Source organism: Protopterus annectens, chromosome 9.part0 (genome assembly GCF_019279795.1).
Source record: "Protopterus annectens isolate FY-2018-M chromosome 9.part0, PAN1.0, whole genome shotgun sequence".
In the NCBI taxonomy this organism is placed as follows: domain Eukaryota; kingdom Metazoa; phylum Chordata; order Ceratodontiformes; family Protopteridae; genus Protopterus; species Protopterus annectens.
In genome coordinates, this window is record NC_056743.1 from 1,279,460,683 (window position 1) to 1,279,485,871 (window position 25,189).

The 25,189-nt window shown below is 36.9% G+C and overlaps 1 protein-coding gene across 2 annotated transcripts; it reads right to left on the minus strand.

The window, feature by feature from the left end:
- Positions 1–4,837: 4,837 nt before the first annotated feature.
- On the minus strand, positions 4,838–23,840 carry NEURL3 (neuralized E3 ubiquitin protein ligase 3). Of its 2 annotated transcripts, none has more exons than XM_044084215.1 (4): positions 23,716–23,840; positions 19,239–19,754; positions 11,616–11,702; positions 4,838–6,269 (listed from the first exon to the last, which is right to left on the minus strand). In XM_044084215.1, the coding sequence occupies exons 1-4, from the start codon at positions 23,738–23,740 to the stop codon at positions 6,010–6,012; spliced, it is 888 nt and encodes a 295-aa protein (XP_043940150.1). In that variant the 5' UTR covers positions 23,741–23,840; the 3' UTR covers positions 4,838–6,009. The 2 variants fall into 2 exon arrangements, with proteins under 2 accessions (XP_043940150.1, XP_043940151.1); XM_044084216.1 differs by having other exon boundaries at positions 4,850–4,888.
- Between the last annotated feature and the right edge of the window lie 1,349 nt (positions 23,841–25,189).

Genomic DNA, 25,189 nt, shown 5'->3' on the forward strand with positions numbered 1-25,189 from the left:
GGGAAAGATAAGAAGAAGTAATAAATGCACTTAGCAATGCAAAGAAAAAAAAATACTGCCATAAAGACATTGATAAAGATTACATGTTCAACACATAGCCAAGGTGTGACAGTGAATAAATAAAGCATTAAACAACATTTACTAGAATGTATTCATTAATAATGCTTAACTTTACTATGTTAGCTTTATTATAAATCACAAATTGTATGCACCCATATTGCACAACTCACAGAGCTGTAAGATGTTACTATTGTCTGAATGACTAGGAATCACCAAGTGAATGCTTTATGGCTTCACAAAAGAAAATGGCAGGAGGATTATTATATCTGCATCACTGCATAACACAATTAAGTCTGATTTTTTTAATATAATGCAAATGGAGTCATATATATATATATATATATATATATATATATATATATATATATATATATATATATATATATATATATATATATATATATATATATATATATATATATATACATATATTTATATAGATATCTATATTTATATAGATAGCTATGTATCAGATATATTGGCATGGGGTTATAGCAACCAAGCTTTCTGAAGGCAGTAGATCATAAATAGGATCTATACTAGTATCCCAGTACACAATTCTTGACATACCTTGATGATATGGACTTTATCCTTTCTAGAGCTTTGCTTGGCTCCATGGTGCAGAAGGATGGAGCACTGAGTGCAACTCAGATGACTGGGGTTTGAATAGCAGCTCTGGTATTGTAATAGCTATGTAGATAAGAGAGGAATGGAGAGCCCTGCTCATCCTCATCTCTCTCTCTCTCTCTCTGTGAGGTGAAGGGGAGTTGCCTGTGCTTAAAGAACATATGGAGATGGAATGATTTCTCTAATGGAGCCCAGGGAAAGTCATCTCCCATACTTTGCATCTGAAGGGTGGATTTGTTTACCTGTGTATACCTGGTGGACGTGAGGACATGCCTCCAAGGACAGCCCATTACACATCCACCTTCCCAAATGTAACTGGGCATGTGTGAGGAATAAGGCTTAAAAGCAAAACATTTGAACTACACCTAATGGCTACCTAAATGCTGGCCAGCTCTAGTACAAGCCTTTTCACATAAACATGTCTGTAAGTGCACTCATTTTATCATATTGTTTCAGTGTAGTAAACACATTTCTTGTTTAGTTATTTTTATCTGTTTATTTTTATATTCTTTATACTGTTGCTGGCAATTTCTGAAATGGCTTCAGCTTTATTCATTTAATCATTTTATTATTCTTTTTTCTTGCATGCAAAATATGTAAAATGTAATCATTTTAATAATAACATTTTCTTCTAAAAATCTCAAAATCAGATAATAGATTTAGCAAGTGTTATTACTCAGGACAGTTGAAATTACTAAATACATTTTATTTTAAGACGCTTGCACACCATAACAGAAACAATACATTTATAAAAACAACACCAGGAAATGTATATTCTTATTAATGCAACATTGCTAAACTATTATTCAGTGAAATACAATTAAGTTTATTTATTAAATTAACAATTATTAATAGTACTTGTAGGTACAAGTAATGAGATGAACTTCCATTTGCAAGACTGGAAATTCTGCAAAATATTTTCTGTAATTGCATGTGATGTTTCTGTGTTTTCGGGATTTTCATGCCATTTCCTTAATAACTTATGCAGCACCAAATAGACTTGACTGAGCATGAACAGTATGCACAGTATTAAATTCAGTACACTACAGATTTAATGGTTTAATATAACATGTGGTTTTGTCACTGTCAAGTCTTTCTAAATGCCACACATTCTAGAACTTCTAGTAAAGTTAACAGCAAACTGGTTTGCATGTTTACTAAGAAAATCTTCCATGCAAAACACACTTTTGAAGCAGGCATCTAAAATATATTTTATAAGAAATTGTACATGCATACCCCTCAACTTTTTGACAAAGCCAAAAAAACTGGGGGGGGGGGGACGAAGATCCAAAAATCAGACTTTTTAAATATTACCTTAATTCATTTAAAAGGTTAATAAAACAAAAGACTCTGGAATCAACATTAATTTTCTGAACAATGAGAAATATGAAGCTCTAATGTCTGACCTTATTGACTGAATGTAATTCTCAATGATTTACCAGAAAATCAAAAATTTTATGAGGAACAGGGCAAAATTATGATGCAAAATTTTGGGCATTCTGCAAAAACATGGACAGCTGAGAGGCATGTTCAGGTGTAATATCCATATCCTGTTAAAGCTCTGATAGTCTGGAAGAAATTACTTATTTAAATGTCAGAGAAAAATTTCACTACTGAGTCAAATTTTTTTTACCCATGGAAATTCCATATGCTATGAATTATTTCTGCATCTGTTTGACAGTAATTTTAACAAATAATATAACTGTAGTCTGTGTTAATAAATACAGATTGAACAGATCCACAACACATTGTCATGTGTATCAGGTACTGTTTGCTAAATTCACAAAGTTTATTAGTTATAAGTAAAATTCCAAATTATGTTTCCATGCTAAGTAGATTTTCGGCTAAAATGTCAGCTAACATGCTGGCATTTAATTGTGTATTTTATTATTTAAAAAGAAAACAGACATGTTTTCATATGCATCTTTTTCATGTTCTACATATTCATCAAAATATGCAAGTGTGATAGCCGACTTAAAGATGTTGAGATTTCAGTGACATATACTGTATCATACAAAACAGAGCTCAGACAAGCAGGATGTTGCTGGAATTTAGCCTGCTGTTTGTGTCACAGATATGGCAGTTTATCCAAATTTATTTGCCTTGCAGTTTATGCCAGATGCCTGTAGTTAGTTATTCACACTCCCTCCTAATTTCAAATTGACATGCCCCATGTAAACAACATCAGAAGTGGAAGAAGTCGCTCAGAGGATGAACATTTTAACAAAAAAAAACTAATTCTGTGTGCCTGACTGAATCCCTTGACGTATTGAATCAGTACACTTTATGCTCATGTTTCTCCTTCTGGTGAGTTTCACTTAAACTCCAGCCACCACCCCCCCCCCTTTCATTCTCAGTCATTCAACTTTCATCTCTGTCTCACTTATTGCCTTCTTTCATATTTAATCCTGTCTTTTTTAAGCTTTTTGCAGCTTTGATGCATTTTTTCCACAACTACCCAGGATTGTGTTTTCTCTCCTTTCATGTTCCTTCTTTCATCTGTTTTATTTTCTTTCCTGTTACTCCAGTTTTGTCAACCTTTCCTCCTCAGTATTATTTCAACATATTGTTCTATTCTTGTCATAAACAGCATTTTATTTATTTTTTTCTTGACCTACTTAATGTAACATACATTATATTGGGTAATAGCTATGTGTTTGTGGTTATATTTTATGTAATGGGTGTTTTACTCAGTTCCTACCCCATTTCATCCACCTCTAGTACTCCATGAACTTCTGCATACTTTGGGTGCTTTCAAAACAAATAAACAAAAGGCACATACTTACTTGCTATCAATATACCATTCTTATTCATTGGGGTGTTTTCAAAACAAATAAACAAAAGGCACATACTTACTATCAATATAACATTCTTATTTATTGGGGTTCTTTCAAAACAAATAAACAAAAGGCACATACTTTACTATCAATTTATCATTCTTATTTATTGGGGTGCTTTCAAAACAAATAAACAAAAGGCAAATAGTATCAATATATCATTCTTATTTATTGGCATGCTTTCAAAACAAATAAACAGAAGGCACATATTTACTATCAATATATCATTCTTATTTATTGGAGTGCTTTCAAAACAAATAAACAAAAGGCACATACTTATGTACTATCAATATATCACTCATGTATTAGGGTGCTTTCAAAACAAATAAACAGAAGGCACATCCTTTACTATCAATATATCATTCTTATTTACTGGGGTGCTTTCAAAACAAATAAACAAAAGGCACATACTTATATACTATCAATATATCACTCTTATTTATTAGGGTGCTTTCAAAACAAATAAACAGAAGGCACATACTTTAGTATCAATATATCATTCTTATTTATTGGGGTGCTTTAAAACAAATAAACAGAAGGCACATACTTACTTACTATCAATATACCATTCTTATTTATTGGGGTATTTTCAAAACAAATAAACAAAAGGCACATACTTACTATCAATATAACATTCTTATTTATTGGGGTTCTTTCAAAACCAATAAATAAATAAAAGGCAAATACTTAGTATCAATATATCATTCTTATTTATTGGGGTGCTTTCAAAACAAATAAACAAAAGGCACACACTATCAATTTATCATTCTTATTTATTGGGGTGCTTTCAAACCAAATAAACAAAAGGCACATACTTACTATAAATATATCATTCTTATTTATTGGGGTGCTTTCAAAACAAATAAACAGAAGGCACATACTTTACTATCAATATATCATACTTATTTATTGGGGTACTTTCTAAACAAATAAACAGAAGGCACATACTTACTTACTATCAATATATCATTCTTATTTATTGGGGTTCTTTCAAAACCAATAAATAAAAGGCAAATACTTATGTACTATTAATATATCATTCTTATTTATTGGGATGCTATCAATATAGCATTCTTATTTATTGGGGTGCTTTCAAAACAAATAAACAGAAGGCACATACTTTACTATCAATATATCATTCTTTTTTTTACTGCGGTGGTGGTGCTGCGGTAGCATTGTCGCCTCAGAGTAAGACATTGTCCTGTTCGATTCTCAGCTAGAGTGTCTTCTGTGTGAAGACATGCATGAATGGGCGTACCTTCGTTGAATGTTGTGAGTCAGGGCCGGTAACTCGGCATGTAAAAATCTACTGCCAATCATTAGCGGACCGGAATTCCACTGTGGCGACCCCTAACCGGGAAAAGCTGAAAGACACAACAACAACATTTATTGGGGTGCTTTCAAAACAAATAAACAGAAGGCACATACTTACTTACTATCAATATATCATTCTTATTTATTCGGGTTCTTTCAAAACCAATAAATAAAAGGCAAATAGTATCAATATATCATTCTTATTTAATGGGGTGCTTTCAAAACAAATAAACAGAAGGCACATACTTATTTACTATCAATATATCATTCTTATTTTTTGGGGTGCTTTCAAAACAAACAAAAGGCACATACTATAAATATATCATTCTTATTTATTGGGGAGCATTCAAAACAAATAAACAAAAGGCACATGCAATTAATATATCATTCTTATTTATTGGGGTGCTTTCAAAACAAATAAACAGAAGGCACATACTTATTTACTATCAATATATCATTCTTATTTATTGGGGTGCTTTCAAAACAAAAGGCACATACTTACTATCAATATATCATTCTTATTTATTGGGGTGCTTTCAAAACAAATAAACAAAAGGCACATACTTACTATCAATATAACATTCTTATTTATTGGGGTTATTTCAAAACAAATAAACAAAAGGCAAATACTTAGTATCAGTATATCATTCTTATTTAATGGGGTGCTTTCAAAACAAATAAACAAAAGGCAAATACTTAGTATCAGTATATCATTCTTATTTAATGGGGTGCTTTCAAAACAAATAAACAGAAGGCACATACTTATTTACTATCAATATATCATTTATTTTTAACCAGTTTACCTTCCATTTACTTGGTTTTAATTTTGTTTTAAAACACTTACAAGACATCAGCTATTTGCCATTTTCTTTGGTCTGTGTCAGAACTTGCATTTCAGTCTCACACTCTGAATGACTGCACATTGTTTCAGATAAGCATAGATGTGGTTCTGTAGTTCTTTGTCACATATTCCTTACTGCTCTTTGACCCATTTCCTTTCCATCTCTCCTTCTATAAGGAACCTTTCACAATCAGGATTCTGCTGCTGGGCCTCAAAGTCGGGTTGATAATGGCAGACCCTGGGCAGTGAAGTGTAAGGCAGTCCCTTTGAGCCATAATTCCTGAGGGTAAGAAACCCTGTGTTGTTCAGCAGTGTCGTCAAGTGTTATGGTCATTCCACACTTTGGAATGTCTTGATGATATCTAATATCGGTTGCCGACAGATGGGGCACTGTGCATTTCTCTTATACATGGTCTGTGCACACACGTAGCACATGCACATGTGACCACATTTGTAGAATACACTGTTGATGCCCTGTGAACAGCAGATCATACATTCATTGCCTGTGGACTGCATTCTGTCTTGGCAAGTGTTTTGTCTTGTGTTAGCATATATGAGATCATTAGGAAAAGGAGAAATGTGAATCGGTTCTGCAAGAAAAAGAGGATGCACATATTTAGAGGAGGAAGCTGACAACAGACCTAGGAGATCAGGCAAAACTGACATTAATTTTCAATATTTCTACAACAGCTTTTTGTGGCTGATTTATATAGGTACTATGTAAGCCATTCCCTATTACTGACTTCTGTTTTAGTTTCTAAAAATCATTAATTATTTTAAAAGTGGTAAATGGGAAAGTAATAGACATGTGGATTATTAGCTGCTACCTAACAGTGATGTTTACAAGTTAAATTACACTTTCTAGCACTTTTCAGCTTCCTGATCTCTTCTAAAGTAATCTTTGCTTCAGGTACTTTCCACTTGATTCCACTGTTGCTGCCGAAAAGCCCGGTCTGCAAAAATGCAGGCATGCTAGTGTTGACAACTGCTGTAAGCTCACCACTATTCCTACTTCCTGTCCCACAATTCAAGTTTTGGTACAACTACAGTGTTCAACTGCCATTCCCCCCCAGCCAGAACATATATCCACTAAAGCGTGGAATGCATTCTTTCTGGAGCACATCACTCTTAACACAGCCAGCTTTTCTTTTTTTTTTTGCCTTCCATTCTCATTTCTGCAGTGAAATAAAAGTACACTGTAATCTGTAGTGGGAAGATGTACAAGAGAACAGCAAGACAATGAATCAATAATAATATTATTATTATTATTATTATTAAATAACCTTCAGGTCTAAATTATGTAATACACTTTGGAATCAGACTTTGAATTTCACATTCAAAGTAGCTTCCTTATGTTTCCCTGTTATTAGAGACAACTTGCCATAAAACAGCAGCAGTGAAATCAGATGTAAAACCGTCATGGTGCTCCAAAAATGTGAAGCTGTAGGAATATGAGTGTTGATATTCATAATGTATATTCTTCCATGGTATTAAACTGTTTTATTACCTTGTTTTATCAATTGATTCTTAGTTAATAGGCTAGTACTAGGCTAACTGCTCTTGAGAGCTATTTTAAGCCTAGCCAGTTATCCCCTGTGAGATTCAAACCCTGTACCTTGTGTTTGTAAGGCAAACACCTTAACCATTAGGCCACCCTCCCAACCCTTACATTTTTTTATTCATGCATTTTTTCCTTATTTGATAATAATTTTAATTGTGTCATTTGAATCCTGATTAATGTCCTGAATTAGATATACGGTAGTTTCTTGAATGTCCATGTGCCCAAGGTACCAGGAGGGAAGGAATAAATATTCTGTTCTTTTTATATTGTCATACATAATTCAGTTATATTCATGCAAACCCTGCAGGGTTCTGCTGAGGTCGTACACGGGCACCAGTTGAGAGACTCTGATATTACATGTTAGCAGCTTGTATTTTTTTTTCTGCTATACTAGCTGGTCCCTGGTGATAATAGATGAAGTGCAGTGATACAGCCTAGTATCTTCTAATCATAGCACAATACTTGGTTCTGTTTATGTCGACTTGGTTCTAAAGAAAACGACTGGGTTATGTTGGTGCCAGCCTAGTTCTGCTTTACTTACTGGCCTCCACTGATGCAAGCAGTATTTCATTGACACTATGTTACAACAAAATGCTTACTGTGTACTTTTAGTACTCTGCTGCTCTTTGTTCTTATTTTGCAATAAACTGGACTCCATCATGACCATTAAGGAGACCTTATTCTAAAATGACTGAAGCTTGATAGGTGGCCTGTTGGGACAAGCATTGCAACATGCTAAAGGGTTTTCATTAATTCTCCTGCATCTGTTTTATTTTATTCAAGGTCCAAGAGGAGCTGTGTAGTATCCCAGCAAACAATATGCATTAAGGAGCCAGTCGTGAAAAGGACGCATCTATTGTAAGACATGTACAAACACACATACACATTCACACAGACACCCGCACATGTACCCTACACACAACCACAGAGACAAACACATACACAAACACACACTTGCCCACATACACACACACACACATGCCCATATACAGATGCTCACATGCACACTACATCACACACACTCGCGCAAAGACACACACACACACACTCACACACGCTTGCACACACACACCCACACACGCACAAGCTCGCACACACTCACACACGTGCCTGCACACACAACCACAGAGACACACACACACACACAGTGCCCACATAGAGACACTCATGTACACAGTCTCTCATACACACTCACAAATGCATACTCACATGCACACTCACACACACTTACACACAATAATCATAACGAGCAGTGAGAAACCAGTCCTGAAAAAGATGACATCTACTGTAAGACATGCAAGTGCATCCGCGCACACACACACACACATATATATATATATATATATATATATATATATATATATATATATATATATATATATGGTTCCCTATCAGAAGCCTGAAACACTATAAGCCTGAAAATCAAAATCCTGAAAACTAAAGCCTGAAAATTCAAAATCCCGAAAGCCCAAAATCCTGAAACTCAAAATCCTGAAAACACAAAATGGACATACTGACGTCATTGTGGCTTTGCTATTGTTAGCCCTGTGGTGTTAGGTCATGCGTTGGGTTCAGGTGAGTGTGCGGTTGGTTTTATGTTAGGGTTAGGGGCGGTTTAAGTGAGTTAGGGTTAGGGCGCAGGTTAGGCATGTATGCAGTAGTGACAAATATTGGGGTTAGGGGCGGTTTAAGTGAGTTAGGGTTAGGGTGCGGGTCAGGTGAGTGTGCGATAGTGACGGACCTTAGGGTTAGGGTCAGGGTCAGGGTCAGTTGGTAGATATTAGTGTCTTTATAGTGAAATATTAGCATTATTTGTGTTTTCAGGATTTTGAGTTTCAGGATTTTGGGCTTTCGGGATTTTGAATTTTCAGGCTTTAGTTTTCAGGATTTTGATTTTCAGGCTTATAGTGTTTCAGGCTTCTGATAGGGAACCATATATATATATATATATATATATATATATATATATATATATATATATACACACACACACACACACACACACACACACACACACACACACACACACACACACATAAAGACTTATGTACACACATACACAAAAACATGCACACTCACCAAATCTGCCCTTACAAGTCATTTACAGGCTCACTAGTTTAACTAATGGCATGATTCAGGATGCCAGAATACACCAGAACACCCAGTAAATACCCACATGGTCACAGGGAGGACATGCAAATTCTGCACAGAAGGCACTGCACGATATCATTTGTGTTTCAGCACAATATCATTTCAGACCCACTGCATTCTTTCACAATAAGATGTACTAAATGAATTCTACAGTAGTCTGACTGTAGAGTAATAGGAGTCACCTCTCTGTCTCACTCTATTGGGTCAGGCGGTATGGTACAGATGTCTCACTATGTTGGGTCTGGTGGTATGGTACAGATGTCTCATTCTGTTGGGTCTGGTAGTATGGTACAGATGTCTCACTTTGTTGGGTCTTGTGGTATGGTACAGATGTCTCACTCTATTGGGTCTGGTGGTATGGTACAGATGTCTCACTCTGTTGGGTCTGTTGGTATGGTACAGATATCTCACTCTGTTGGGTCTGGTGGTGTGGTACAGATGTCTCACTCTGCTGGGTCTGGTGGTATGATACAGATGTCTCACTCTGTTGGGTCTGGTGGTATAGTACAGATGTCTCACTCTGTTGGGTCCGGTGGTAATGTATAGATGTCTCACTCTGTTGGGTCTGGTAGTATGGTACAGATGTCATATGAAAGTTACACACATATGAATGGCACAAAGGACCTGCAGTCTCCAGACATGAGGTTTTATTGCTGCATAAAGAGAATGTTTGTGCTAGGTACCTAATGAATAAACTGAGTTCCTGTTGGAACATAGAATTTTCAATTGTTCGAATAACTAAAGGTCGACCTTTAATGATCAAACAATTGAAAAATTGAAATCTTCAAAATGAACATAAAAAAAAAAAAAGAAAAAGTAAAGGGTGTAGGCAGGGGGGGCAAGCCCCCTGCACCCCCCACACCCCCCGCTACTTAAATATACCAACTCTGAGATCGCGCTACAGTGTAGGAAAGGGAAATCTTCCCTTTCCGCACCATAGTGCATTAAAGTGCAATCTCGGAGTTGGTATATTTAAGTTGGGGGGTGGGGGGCACAGGGGGGCTTGCCCCCCTGCTTTAACCCATCAAGGTATGTTGTCTTTTTTTTAATTTCAAAGTTACAGAACTTCGATCATATGGTGTCGACCATATGGTATTCGAAGTTCCGTAACTTTGATTTTCTAATAGGTAACTGAATAAACATCATATCTAATGTTTTTTTCCAAAATATTGTGCAAAAGATTGATTCATATACTTGACTGTCCTTTAATTGTCTCAATGACATAAGAGACTTTTCAGGCTAAATTACAAGAAGGTTTTGGAGGATATCCAAGGAACATATGAATTGCAACATTTAACAATGTCATTGTCACATTGTGCAGTGTCCCTAATGAAGTCACTGCCATGGCAGGCACAGTACTTCTGTTGTGACATGACTTGATTCTGTCTGCAGTGCTGATGTCACCTTGAAAGGCATTTCCTTGGGAATAAGCGCAGCCTAACACAGCATTTGTCTCTACAGTGAAACAATTCTAACAAACTAGATTAGATTTACTTATATGGCTTCTGGTGATCATTTGGTTAAAGTTTATCTGAGAGACATGATGAGGTATTAATGACAGAATGCAAACTATAATTTCAAATCTCCCTATACAGATCTGATTTTTATTTTACCATTATTATTATTATTATTACTATTATTAATGTTCTTGTTTCATTATTTGGAGAACATCTTCATTATCTTATACACCATCAAGTACTGCACAGTTATGTACCACTTACAATAGAACTCACATTGTTGTGAAGTATTATTCAACATTATTTGTCATTTTTCAAGTATTAAATTACACTGCTCTGCTCATTTCAGCATAGAAAGAATGATTAGTTCAAACAATATAAAAACACATTAATATAAAAAAAAATAATATATTTTGGATTAATTACAGTTAAGGAAAAATCAGTTATAATTACTATAAATTAAACAGAAGTGTTTAAGAAAGATTCTTGTCTGCCACTGTTAACAGCGTGGTTGCCTTTTAAGTAGTAGCTATGTGGCATCCAGGAGTACACTTGAGTGGTCACGTCTCACAGCAGCTATCTGTCATCATTCACAGTAAAATATAAGATGTGGCTGAAAATGTTCCGAGCCTACTTTACTTTTTGTGAACTGCAGTTTGTATGCCAAAACCTAAAAGACGCCATAGTACATGAAAAGCAAAATAACACTTTATTCTCTGGTCAATTTTGATTGTGCAGTCATGGCTGAAAATAAATTAGAAACTCACCTGCCATTTCCAGTCCACGGTTGTTAATAGATTTATAGCAGTGATTTCCACTCTGAAATTTGTAGAATTTCTTGTTCTTAAATATGCCTAAAACAGAAGAAAAAAGAAGATACCAGTGTAGTTATTGAATAAACAGAACAGCCATTTGGTGTATCTGTTACAACAGCAATTTTTTACAAGTTAATTATATTGCCCCCACACACACACACACACACACACACACACACACACACACACACACACACACACACACACACACACACACACACACACCCATGCACACTCTATACCTTTCAGCTGTCTATCTGCTGCTTTCCACCTAATTTTGGTGTTCCTGATATTACTAATCCCAAGGCTGGGACAGCCATGGCCATATGCAGGTTGGGAAGGAAATGGGGAAACATACAATAGAGTCTCTAGTAACAGTGTCATATATGGAATCATATATACTTGAGGGATTTTTTTTAGAGATGCCCTAAATTGGAAGAGTTCAGATGTCACACATATCACAGCAAGTAACATCAGTCAGCTCCATTTCTACACTCTAATTCTGAATTTAAATGCCATTTGTCTTATAATCATGGCACATTTATTTTATTTTATTTGTTTTATTTTACATTTGTTGACCGGGCTAGTCCAACTGGATACGTGTCCATTTTCAGTGGAAAAGCTCCAAAACTAAAACATACTAAAAACTATACTAAAAGTAACACACAAAATACATCTAAAAACAAAAATATAGTTAAAAATATATAAACATGTGATGCTAATGATTAGGAGATGGCATTAATATAGAGTAATTCATCTTCAGTTTAACATAGTATACAAAAAGAAATGTAAGTACAGTATCTGGTAGGTTTTGAGCATGGTAAGTAGTACTAAGTAGTACTAAGTAGTGAATGAGATAGGAATTAAGAGTGAAGATTTGAGTACAGATTGGGTACTTAAAGATTTAAGGTAGAAAAAAAAAATTAGGTTATGTGGGTAGCAGATAGATTAGAGAATAACAGCTATGCAGGGTTAGTACAAGAACATAACCAGTGGTTGGAGAAGAAAAGTTTTAGGTTAGTTTTAAATAGTGGGAGAGAGGTTAGGGTTGTAAGGTCTTGTGGTAGTTGATTCCATATTTTACCAACTGAGTTAGAGAATATGGAGTCACCTGCTGAGTTGTTAGATAAGGAAGTATGACTCAACATTTTGTTAGCGGAGCGTAGATTTCTCAAGTTGTTATAAGGTTTTATGAGGGAAGAGAGACTAGGGATATTATTGGGTTGGTATAGGGCTTTATGGGCGATTATAAGTTGGTTAAAATGTAATAAGTGAGGTAATTCAAGCCAGTCTAGTTGTTTTAGGTTCAGACAGTGATGAGTCCTGTAAGGTGTATTTGTAGCAAATCTGGCGATGTTGTTATATGCTCTAGCTAGTTTGTTAAGATTATTTGTAGAAAGATTGTTGAATATTGGGGAAGCGTATAATAGGGTAGGAATTAAGTGGGTTCTAGCTATTGTGGTTCTGGCAACTGGTGTCAAGAAGGGTTTTATTCTATAAATGGATCCAAGTTTTTTGTTAGTAAATTTTATTGTAGTGTTTATGTGAGTGTCAAACTTTAATTGATTGTCAATTGTGATTCCTAGGAGTTTGGTGGTGGGGTCAGGAGAGATAACAGTATTGTTGTTTGATGTAAGTGTAAAATGAAGTGGGGGAGACAAATGAGAGGGTTTAAAGAGCAAAAGTTTGTTTTTTTGGGGGTTGAGGAGAAGATAGTGGTTGGAGAACCATTCTTCTATAGTGGTAAAGGCTTTTTGTGTGATAGAATGAAGTTCAGTTTGGGATGAGGCAGAACAGATGATAGTAGAGTCATCAGCATACTGAATACAGGTGGAGAGTGGGGTAGAGAGATGAAGGTCATTTATGAAAATAGAAAACAGAAGTGGACCTAAAATAGAGCCTTGAGGAACACCTAGGGAGGTGGGAAGGAGATCAGAAAGATGGTTTTGCCAGAGAACTGCTTGTTTACGGTTTTCTAGGTATAATGTAAACCAGTTCATAGCAAGATTGTCCAGTGAGAGGGACTTCAGTTGGTGGAGGAGAAGTTGATGATTAACCATGTTGAACGCTTTAGATAGGTCTACAAAGAATGCTGAGGAAAGAATATTGTTATTACGATTATTGTTGATAGAGTTAGTAAAAGATAGCAAGGCAGTGGTAGTACTGTGAAATGGCGGAATCCATGTTGGCAGTTAGCAAGGAGATTATACTGAAGTAGGTGAGTTATTAATTGTTTGTGGATACATTTCTCCATAATTTTAGCAAGTGGAGAGAGTAGAGCTATAGGGCGATAGTTGGAGAACTCAGTAGAGTCACCACCTTTGTGAAGTGGGATGATGTGTGAGATTTTCCAAATGGATGGAATGGTGCCTTCTTTTATAGTTCTATTGATCAATATGGAGATTGGGAAGGCAATGGCTTTGGCTCCTATTTGGAGGTATTCTGCTGGTAATTTATCAGCTGAGGGGGTAGTAGGTTTTAATTTTTGAAGTAAGGAGGAGATATAGGAGGTGGGTATAGGTTCAAGGTGAAAAGGGGGGAAGTTCCAAATCATGGACAGATATCCCAGCCCTTCTTCTCATAATGTCAGATCCAAGAACAGGGATTTTTTTTCATATGTACTCAAAATGAATATCTGTTGGTCTATAAACTAGATTATCTGATTTTTGTTAGACTAACATTGTGTTACAAAATATTAAGCTATAATGCATTGTTCTGTCTTTTGTTGTAAACACTTAAATATGGGTATACTTATAATAAATTTAAAAACATGTTTGTCAGAAAACAGAAATGTATTCATAATGACCTATAATAGTGTGAAAGACTAGAAACATCAAAAAGTAGAACTTTAAGCTACCAGCATATGTGTTTATCTGTCCTGAGCTGCATTTACAGCACAGCCTGAAAGTGATATATCTCCTAGGATCTCCCAGTACTCTGGCCAATAGTTCAGTGGCAAAACTCACATATCTAACAATGGCTATTTGTGTTCTATCACAGTCAGAGAGCACAGTCTGAGAAATATACTTTTCACAGTGCTTAGTGGCACACTTGCCCAGTGGCACAGTGTCTGGATACCACTGGTAGCCCGAACTCAAAGAGATAAACATACTACATAGCCATATAGGTGGAGGACCAGAGATCTGAAAGAAGCTCTCCTCCTTCCATACCCAGGTAAAAACTAATAGGTGTTACTACTTTTTCAGATATGGCCTGGGAGCTTTGGTCTGAAAATGACCTGCACAGGGGAAGACGTGTGTGGGGCAGTGATGAAAACAATTTCAGAACTAGATGTCATGTTTCAATTTCAGTTTGTATTCTTGTCTCCCTTTGTTACATCATCAGACTTGCAGTGGGCTTTTGCTACTGTCACACAGGCAGCTGTGGCCTAAGTGGTACAAGATGAGTTAATGAGACTGCAATATACAAGCAGTCAATGTAGGGGAAGTACAAACAATGGTGGTGTGCACATGTGCACATCTGCTTGATTTCATACAGCAAGTCCCTATGATAACATCCCAGATAAGCCATGAATAAAAAAGTGAGACATTCACAGCTTCTACAACATGCAGCCCCAATATGCATCTGTATCTGTAGTGCAGAAGGCACACTCCCTGAAGTACCTGTGGCTAACAGAGACAGCCAGAAAACAAGAGGTGCTATAAATCCTCAAGTAGGGGATACATCTCGGGCAGTGAAACAGCAAAGGGGAAGGGGACTAACAGCTACTGAAAACAGTTAAGGGTAAGGTGAGTAATACAAAGTACATTGTGGAGACACAGTAAATGCATTGAGAGTAAGCTTTACAATGCAGCATTGCTAGAGCATTGTTACAGTTACTCTCTCATTCCACAGACATAAGGCAGGCTCTGTGTTCCACGTATGAACTGTGGCAGCTGTGTGGCTCCCATGATGGTACCACAGTGAAGCAGGGAGTTCTCAGGAATTGCTAAACAAAATGAATTATAAAATTCTTATTCACAGCATTTTGAAGCCAAAAGCCTACATTTGCTTTTTTCGTACAACTACCCTTAAAATGTAGCCTATCTAGAGGTACTGAAACTTGGGGTGATACATTAAGCATTAGAGAAAGGAGGGAGGCATCGAACACTAGTAGAGTTAGTTTTACTTGAGAGCATATATTTACCTTTCAGAAAAATGCAGTTTGCATCTTTCAGTTTCAAGACTTTATGATTCGGTCTTGTATAATGTTTCTGAGTTTTCATTCATTGCCTAATTTTACTTGTTATGTGCCTGTGTCTCCTCACATTGGCTAATGTGAACAATAATTTCTGATGAGTTATGTGCACACATATTCATTTTTCTACAAAGTTCAAGCTCATCACAACAATACTAGAGATTTTTGAAAAAGGAATTCTTCAATGACAAACAAGAAAAAAGATTGCTTGTATATATGTATGTGCATGTGTGTGTGTGTGTGTGTGTGTGTATACAAATATTTCTGCTAAATGGAAAATAATAAAGATGTGAATATTTGGGAGTGACACATCACAGCATATCTTCCTGTTATTGTTAAAATATGTTCTTTGAAGTTCCAACAGTAGACTTGGAGTCAGACAAGAGCTACTGCATTTTATTCATATTGTTTTAGGTGATGAGTGCAGTACAGTCTGAGTTTTAGGTGGCAGTAGTGTGAATGGGATTTACATGAAATCTGTGAAGTGATTGGGGATGACAGCTGATGACACACGGCTATGGAAAAATCCACCATGATCTGGTAAGTCTTCAGGAATGCTTAAAAGGGTGACAACTTGGAAACGATGCCAAGAAATGCAAACTAATACACAGAATAAAGCCTCAGGTGAGGATTACAAGTTGGAAATGATACATTTGGTAACACTATGAAGAAGGGACCAAAAAATTAATTACAACATGGTCCTGCAGTAGGAGTCAGTTTAATGCTGAGATATACGTAAGGGAAATTCCGTCGCAGGTAGAATTGACTCCTTATATAGGCTACTAATTAGGCCACAGTTTCAAATACCATAATGGAAGGAATCTACAGGAGACATAACATCACTGAATCACAAAGAAGATTCAGCAACAGCAAAATATAAAGTATATATATATATATATATATATATATATATATATATATATATATATATATATATATATATGACATAATGCTAAGTGATTACATGGGATGAAAGAAAGAGAGGATTTGTTTGAGAATTTTAAACCTTTTATAAAAGTAAATGTGATAATTACAAGAACGGGTGATTTAAAGTGTAGTTTAAGGAAGATTGGGGTAGATGTTTCTAAGAAGTGCAAACCAAAAGCAATTTTCATGTTAATGAATGTGAATTTCTATCACACAAACGGTCCAGACTCCTGGCATCTCAGCCCCTCCAGGCCAACCATGCAAATCAAGGGAAGTCTATTATAAACAATTCCAAAGCTAAAGAAATCACTACTGGTTGATGTTTTAGAAAGTAATCCCTGACATAACAAACTGAACATCTTTATATACATACTCCTGAGAAGCAAGGGGGGATTGAATGTGGGGGGGGGGGCATGATCATGACCTTTAAGTACTTGAAAGGAATACTTAAAACTAGAACAGGAGGTACCTCCCACTCTAGAGGTATAGAAATCAGAGGGCACAGTCTCAGAGTAGATAAAAGGACAATTCAGTAGGTAGGCATTGAACTTTTTCTGAAAATTACAGTGGGCATCTGTAGCACAATATGAAGAAAGGGTTGGACATTAGACTATAAGTTACTGACCAAACGGGAAACATCAGAGAGCATAAACCTCTGAAGACGATCAGTGAAAGGGGGAGTGATAATTTAGCTCTCTAGAGCTCACTTGCACAGTGACACTCCCACATTAGAATACAGTGAGACTTACTGGCATTATCAGTTCCTGTACTGCTCTACCGTCACAGATTTGGGCAGTATGCACTTCTGTATACTGCTTCAGTGCCAGTTGTGGGCAGGACCCACTCTTATGCTATACTTTTATATCAGTAGTGAGCAGTATCCATTACTGTATTACAATGCATATTACTGACATTACCATGTTCATGATACACAAGGATAATTCTGCACAGTATCTGTTCAGATACTACATCATAATAAAAGTACCAGGTAGCACCTATTAAATCACTGCACTGTCAGTTATCAGCTGTGGCCCTTGCCACACTGCTCTACACTGCCTGTTATGAGCTGGCATTGATTCCCACACTGCAGTGCACTACTGGGTACAGGTAGTAGCCACCCACATACTGTGCTACAGTGTCAGCTAGGGACAGTAACCACACCTATTCAACACTGCCATGTTATTTATAAGCAATATCTTCTTCCATATTGCAAAGAAATGTCCATCTGTCTGTCTGTCTGTCTGTCTGTCAGCCTGAGTTAGTACCCCCTATCCATACTGTACTGTGGCATCAGCTGAGGCAGTACCCATTCTAATGTCGTACTACAGTGTGAGTTATTGGCAGTGCTCGCTCATTCTGTACTACACCATTAGGTATGGGCACTGTCCACTCTCATAGTGTACTACAGTGTGACTTATGGGCAGTGCTCAATGTCATTCTGTACTAAAGCATTAGGTATGGGCACTGTTCGCTCTCATACTGTACTACAGTGTGAGTTATGGGCAGTGCCTACTGTCATTCTGTACTACAGCGTTAGGTATGGGCACTGTCCACTCTCATAGTGTACTACAGTGTGAGTTATGGACAGTGCTTGCTGTCATTCTGTGCTACAGCATTAAGTATGGGGACTGTCCACTCTCATACTGTACTACAGTGTGATTTATGGGCAGTGCCCACTGTCATTCTGTACTACAGCATTAGGTATGGGCACTGTCCACTCTCATAGTGTACTACAGTGTGAGTTATGGGCAGTGCTTGCTGTCATGCTGTACTACAGCATTAGGTATGGGCACTGTCTACTCTCATGTCGTACTACAGTGTGACTTATGGGCAGTGCTCGCTGTCATTCTACGCTACAGCAATAGGTATGGACACTGTCCACTCTCATAGTGTACTACAGTGTGACTTATGGGCAGTGCCTGCTGTCATTCTGTACTACAGCATTAGGTATGGGCACTGTCCACTCTCATAGTGTACTACAGTATGAGTTATGGGCAGTGCTCGCTGTCATTCTGTACTACAGCATTCGGTATGGGCACTGTCCACTCTCATACTGTACTACAGCATGAGTTATGGGCAGTGCTTGCTGTCATTCTGTACTACAGCATTAGGTATGGGCACTGTCCACTCTCATACTGTACTACAGTATGAGTTATGGGCAGAGTTCGGTGTCATTCTGTACCACAGCATTAGGTATAGATGCTGTGCACTCTCATACTGCGCTGCATTGTGAGATGGGGCAGTACCCTGTCTCACATGGCACTGCAGTCATACTTACAGGTAGTTCCCAGTCCTGCAGTTAGACTCATCAGCAGTACTGAGTACCCACTATAGTCACAGCTACAACAATCTTATCATCTTAAAATCAGATCTTCTCATCAACTGACATTTTTACCCATTTCCTACTCATAGCTTTGTCTTTATATATGCTGGTTCTATGTTATCCTTACCAAGTAGTCTGATAGCTCTGGTTCTTCCATAGATGTCCACAAATGCCCAGATGTGAGTCTTGGTGGGGACACCATCACAAAGATTATAGGTCTTACTGCCATCCACTCTGTAGCATACACTTCCTTTTTTGTTCACCCAGAACTCAATGACAGATCCTCTGGACACCATATCTTCCCTTTTCAGAAGTCCTCCCCAGAATCTTGGCTGTTGTACCAGATCTGGACAGGCATATTGAGGAAGGCATAAAGGATCAATATCAGAAGGGTTAATTGAAGTAAAGCCCAGTCGTAATTCTCCTTCCCATCTATCCACCGAGTCTGTGATCTTAAGCACCACTTTTTCCATAACCTTAATTGCACTGCTGATGAAAACAATGCCATTACAGAATCCAGACCCTCGCTGAGCTTGCTTTCCACAACTAGCAAACTTAATCGCTGATCCTCTGGCCACAGGATGAAAGGCAAGTGGTGCTGAATGGCAGCTGTGACATTTCTGGTTAGCTGGATTAAACTTTCCTGAAAACAACAAACAAAATAATTTGCAATGTACTTTTCCCCATGACATCTTGCATGTATTTATGTATCTATACACCTGCTGTTATATCAGACCATCACAGCTCATTGCAAAAGGAAAAAAAAAAAACAGAACTATCAGTTAAGCAGTAAGTTTTCTTAAAGGAGGGCACATATGTATATGGATTGTTGGGGTCTGTGGTGTTGCAGCCTGTCCATCAGCTTGCCAGACACACTTCCTATCACTCCCATCTCTAACTCTGGTACTACCAACAGCGTGAAGGGGAAGTGGACAGCTGCATCCAGCAGATAAAGAAGAGCAGATGTCTGTAGCATCACATTTACTTCTCAGGCCAGGCTTCTCTTATGAGCTACCCCTTATCAGTACCTGACCCTGCATATGCAGGCTGGACAGACTACGAGGTGTGGTATATGAGGATATGTCTGCCATGGGCCCTGAAACAACCACACTTCCTTAGACATCCTGTGCAGACTAGCTCACAGTTCTAGCCTCCACAAGGGCTATAAAGAATGATCTTCCATGGGCCCTCACCCCCCCCCATGATGGACATGCACATCCTCCTTACCAGTTCCGTCAGTCACCTAAATCACTAGTTGATCATGGGTCACCTCAGCTGATGGTAAACCATATAAATATGTGTATGTGTGCATTTATGTATGGAAAGAGAGAGGAATAGGTGTAGTTATATTAATCTAAAGTGCTTAAAGTTGACGTGAAAATAGCTGACAAAAGAGGCAAACAGATAATATTACCAGAATCGAAAGTAGACCACTTTGGGGTACATGCTCTTTCCCCACTGTTGTGTCTGAGTTGATGGGTGGAGAAAGGCGTGTCCTCCTGCAAAAACATTGTTTTTGATGTTTTTAATTTCTGTCAGCCTTCTTGGCTTAGATCTTTTTTGTTGAATATTTTCATGTCAGTTTTAAGCAGTTTAGAATAATGTCACTAAATTCATATACAACTTCCCAGTGTAATAATAACCCTAACTTGCTTCTGTATTTTGAGTTTGCCAAAACATAAACACAATGCTAAATGTAAATAGCATTCATATATAACTTTTTTGTGACCCTTTTGTTCAGCTGTGCCTATTTTGTCTTCAGAAGAAATTGTGATAGTTTGTGATAGATGTTCAATACACAACAATAATCAGGTTATTTAACTGTCATAGGACAAACTGAAAACACTGCTGGTCAGTTTACTGTATTTAAAATATTCCACACCAGCAAGTTACATCTTCTAACTTTCTAAAATAAATGTCTTCAGTGTTTTCAAAATCAAAGCAAGCAAGCAAACAGAAGTTATATCTGGCATGTACTGAAAACCTGGATATTGTCTGAAACTGAAACTTTGAGAAATTGATCATCTGGGAATACTAATTTCTGTTCTGTTCATCTTCTAAACTCTTGTTAAGTTTCAGTCATTTGAGAGAAAATACAAATACAGTAAATGTCTTTTATTAGCTGGTTGCATGATTTATTGTTTACTGGAAATCTACTAGGAGGAAATGGGTTGGGTTGTTGATTTGGTTCTTCTGCGTAACTTACGTCAGTTGACTAGAGATATTTCTACTCAGAGGCGATGAAAACATCACATATTTTTTCTTACCTTTAGCAGCTACAGGACATACCATTCCATAGCTACTAAGATGGGTTTTCCAAATGCCCCACAAGGGCAGATGTCTTTCATTAGCTACTTGGCATACTGTTACTACTGATATAAAACTGAAATAGAAGAACTGCTGAGCTTTAGAAAATTAAATCAAATTATTATTACAAGTTCAGAAACCATTGCTTAACACAACAAAGGAAAGGGTCGTTTTAAGAGTCTACATATCAAACCCTTACTAACAGACAACACATTGTGGAACTTTGTAACTTAAGTCCTGCAATATATTTTGTATCCTACCTTACTAAAATTACGTGAGCAATTTCTGAATAAAAAGTTTCTTTTCCGACTTACCTCAACAATTATATTGTGCCTATCCTTATCCTATAATAGCTTTTGGATGCTTAAGCAAAGCCATATCTCCACTGAATAAGGGGTATTTACCTACTGCAGAAGCAAGTAAAACAATGTAAAGCTCTTATCAGCTAAAGAAGTTAATTTAAATAAAATGGCATTTCTATGCATTTAATTTTAGCCCGGGCTGTTTTTTTACCCAGTTCATGTAAATGTATATATATTCGTGTTTTCCTACAGATCCCCCTCTTTGATGCACCTCTGGAACTGTTCAGCAATATCTCTGATTAAAATATCCTTTGGTACTGTAAGTATACCTCTGATATCATTCCAGTGCATGCATACAAACGTGCATACACGTGCACACACACACACACATACACATACAATAATAGCAGGCTACATAAACTATACTTAACAGTATACACTTATTACCTCCAGTTTCTGAACAGTTAGCTAAAATATACTAGACAGGAATCCACTTTAAAAATGTTACCCAAATCCCTGCACAGGACAGAGGAAATGAATGTATTTAAATCAAATTGAAAGAAATGTGTATATTTAAGCAACAATCCATGACTGTGGGTGGGTATATCTGGATTTACCCACACTTCATGTGATATGATCACAAAGGTGAAGCCGAAATGATTAAACAAAGCCAACTGTGGATGAATCCTGATATTCCCACAAACAGGAGTGGATTATTCCTATTATGCAATTACATTATTTAAGACTGAAATTGCTTACCTAGGGCACCTCATTCCCTACACTGATGTACTGCACATGTACATGGACTTAAGTTCCCAAGCTTGCACAGTACATCAGTGGAGGAGAAGTAATGGAAAAAACAGAATCTCCACTGCTGCTTTTTTAACTATTAAAGAAGACAATGCAAACATATAAGGAAAAGTAAGTAGGTTACTGTTTGTTTAATTTTGCAGAATGTACCTCATTTTCCTTACCTTCTGAGGCTGGACATTTTTCTATTGGTGTATGCTTGATTTAGTTATGCAGGGCTTTTTCTACCTAAAAGGTCTGTTCATGTGTTACTACACCATTACTATTCCCCTCTGTGAAGGATCTGAGCAATTTTTGTCATTATGCCTACAGCTATATTTGAAGTCTTTGGTCATGTCTCCTTTGCCTCTTTACTTTTCCAAGTACACAGAATACATGACAGGCCATGTTCCGTCTTTGATGTCTCTTTAATGAACAATTTCTAGATGTTTTTTTACCTTTTCTGGGGCATACCCTCAGAACTTGATGCACTACTTAAGATGAAGTCTAAACGTGGCCTGTACATGGTGAAATCTCTGCTTATATATATATATATATATATATATATATAAATATAAAACTCTTTTCCTCACAACCCAGCAGTCTGTATGCTGATTTTGCTGCAGGTGCATTCTACTGAAGCTCTATTTGCATTTCACACAGCTGCTAGGGCCTTTCCTTACACTCCTGCTCTAAACATACATGATGTTGTAATGTCATAGGAGCATCCTCATTTGGATAGCCAGTTAAAAACTGTATCCAGGTGGTCAGTGAACTTAGTGTAAATAGAATGGATTACTCAATATTTTAAGGATGCTCTTTTAGGAAGGAGACTAATCATTGCTGTATTTTAAGTCACGTAAGCAGTTGCCATTACCTCTGTAAAAGAAAGCATTTACTTAATAAAAGTTAAATAGCAAGCCTAAGATAAATTGTTAAACTTCTAGAGAAAGCACAAACAAGAACTGTATTAGTTCCTCAAACTAAATGACTCGTAGTTTCAAGACTTAAATAATGCATGCATAAAACAGACCTAGTGTGCAGGCTACAATGCTGCTCTGTCATCAGTGCTATTGTGGCTATTAGTGTAAGTATATTACATTTATACTGCCATAATAAAATATTAATAAAAAGTACATGCAGTTTTACTTTTCTAAGAAATTACTATGCCATCCAAAAGAATTATTATAACTACAAATTCCTTACCAGTACAGCAACAATAATTTCCCATTTTACAAGTAATCAGGATCTAATGCAGCAAATGTCTGTTATAAATAATGTATTTTCCTTCGTTCTCTGTTGTTCTGTTTGTCTGTAGTGTTCTTACTTTAGGAAGGAACTTTAAATACTTCTCTGCTGACATTGCCTGAGCACCCGCATGATAGTGGGAGGGACATTTAGAATTACTTGTGTTCTGAATTTGGTTTCAGTTTCAGTCTTTAATACAGAAAGTAAGTGTGGAAATTCCCCACAGTTTGTCTAGGTGATGAACAGAACTGAGGTTCCAATCATTCCTGCATTAACGAATTCTGTTCTTTACCTAAACCACAGGGTCACTGAAATTGTAAGCTTTCCCCGGATCAAAGAAAACAAGTTTCAGACAAGTCTAGGAAGAAAAAACCCATTCAAATCTAGGGAAAAATGCAGTCTGCATACTGAGTTGTTTACACAAACGCAAACACACGTGCACACATACAAATGAAATGACAACTCTTTGTCTCAATACATCATTGATCGGAAATCACCTACATGCTTTGTTTTACTTTTGATTCTAGTCTGATTGCTCAAAGAAATAATACCTGTTAAATTAACATTTTAATTGCATAACATTTTTTCAGATTAGGCCTGCTGTAGATCAAGCTGGAACTTCTTCAGCAAAGATAACCTCACAGCTGGGAGTCATTGCTCTAGACCCAGTAATTCGTGAGTCGAAAACAACATGCCACCCAATGAATTCCAACACTTTGCTCCCAGTGCATTTCACCCTCTCCTAGGTGTTAGAAGATGTTGCAGCATTTCTTATTTTTATGTTGTTCAGTTTATAGCATTGTTGACCATTTCTGTGCATGAAGCAAGCTTCTGTCTAGAAGAAAATCCATGGTTTTTCCTAAAAGAATGTAGTATTGTAGAGGTTGTAACTTTTCAATCAGTTTCTGCACTGCACTGTGCCAGGGGTGTACCAAACAAATTCCATTTTGTACTCACAAGCTGTCAGTGCTACCCCCCCCCCCCCCCCCACACACACACACACTTGCCTCCTTGGACACCTATCACTTAAAAAAGGACACATTTCTCAAAAATGATGCTCCTCAAGCACTTAATAAATTTAAGTAACATTTTCAGCTGTTCCCCCTAAAACTATTAAAGATATAATTTTTAGATTAGCAATATTGAATCTGCTGTAGATGTGACCTGAAAAATCCATGTTGATGTAATGCTCAAAAATTGTACTCAATTTAATGCTTAACTGACAATGACTGATTTGATTATAATTTTGCAACTGCAGTTGTTTCAGTGATGTCTGTGAAGCATAATGTTTGCAACTAAAGTGGTTTCAATGTTTGTTTTTCACTTATATAAATGTAAGATTGCCTATGTCATATGAGATCATTTAATCACGAGCGGCCTTAGGTCAACTGGTGCCTAAGCAAAAGGACTTCACAGCGCCCCCACCACTCCA

Excerpts from the sequence above, each read along its gene's own strand:
- NEURL3 (XM_044084215.1), bottom strand. The coding sequence starts at position 23,740 with ATGGGAAATTATTGTTGCTGTACTG. Across the intron at positions 19,755-23,715 it reads AAATTATTGTTGCTGTACTG|GAAAGTTTAATCCAGCTAAC; the intron begins GTAAGGAATTTG and ends TGTTGTTTTCAG. Across the intron at positions 11,703-19,238 it reads CAGAGCTATCAGACTACTTG|GCATATTTAAGAACAAGAAA; the intron begins GTAAGGATAACA and ends CTTCTGTTTTAG.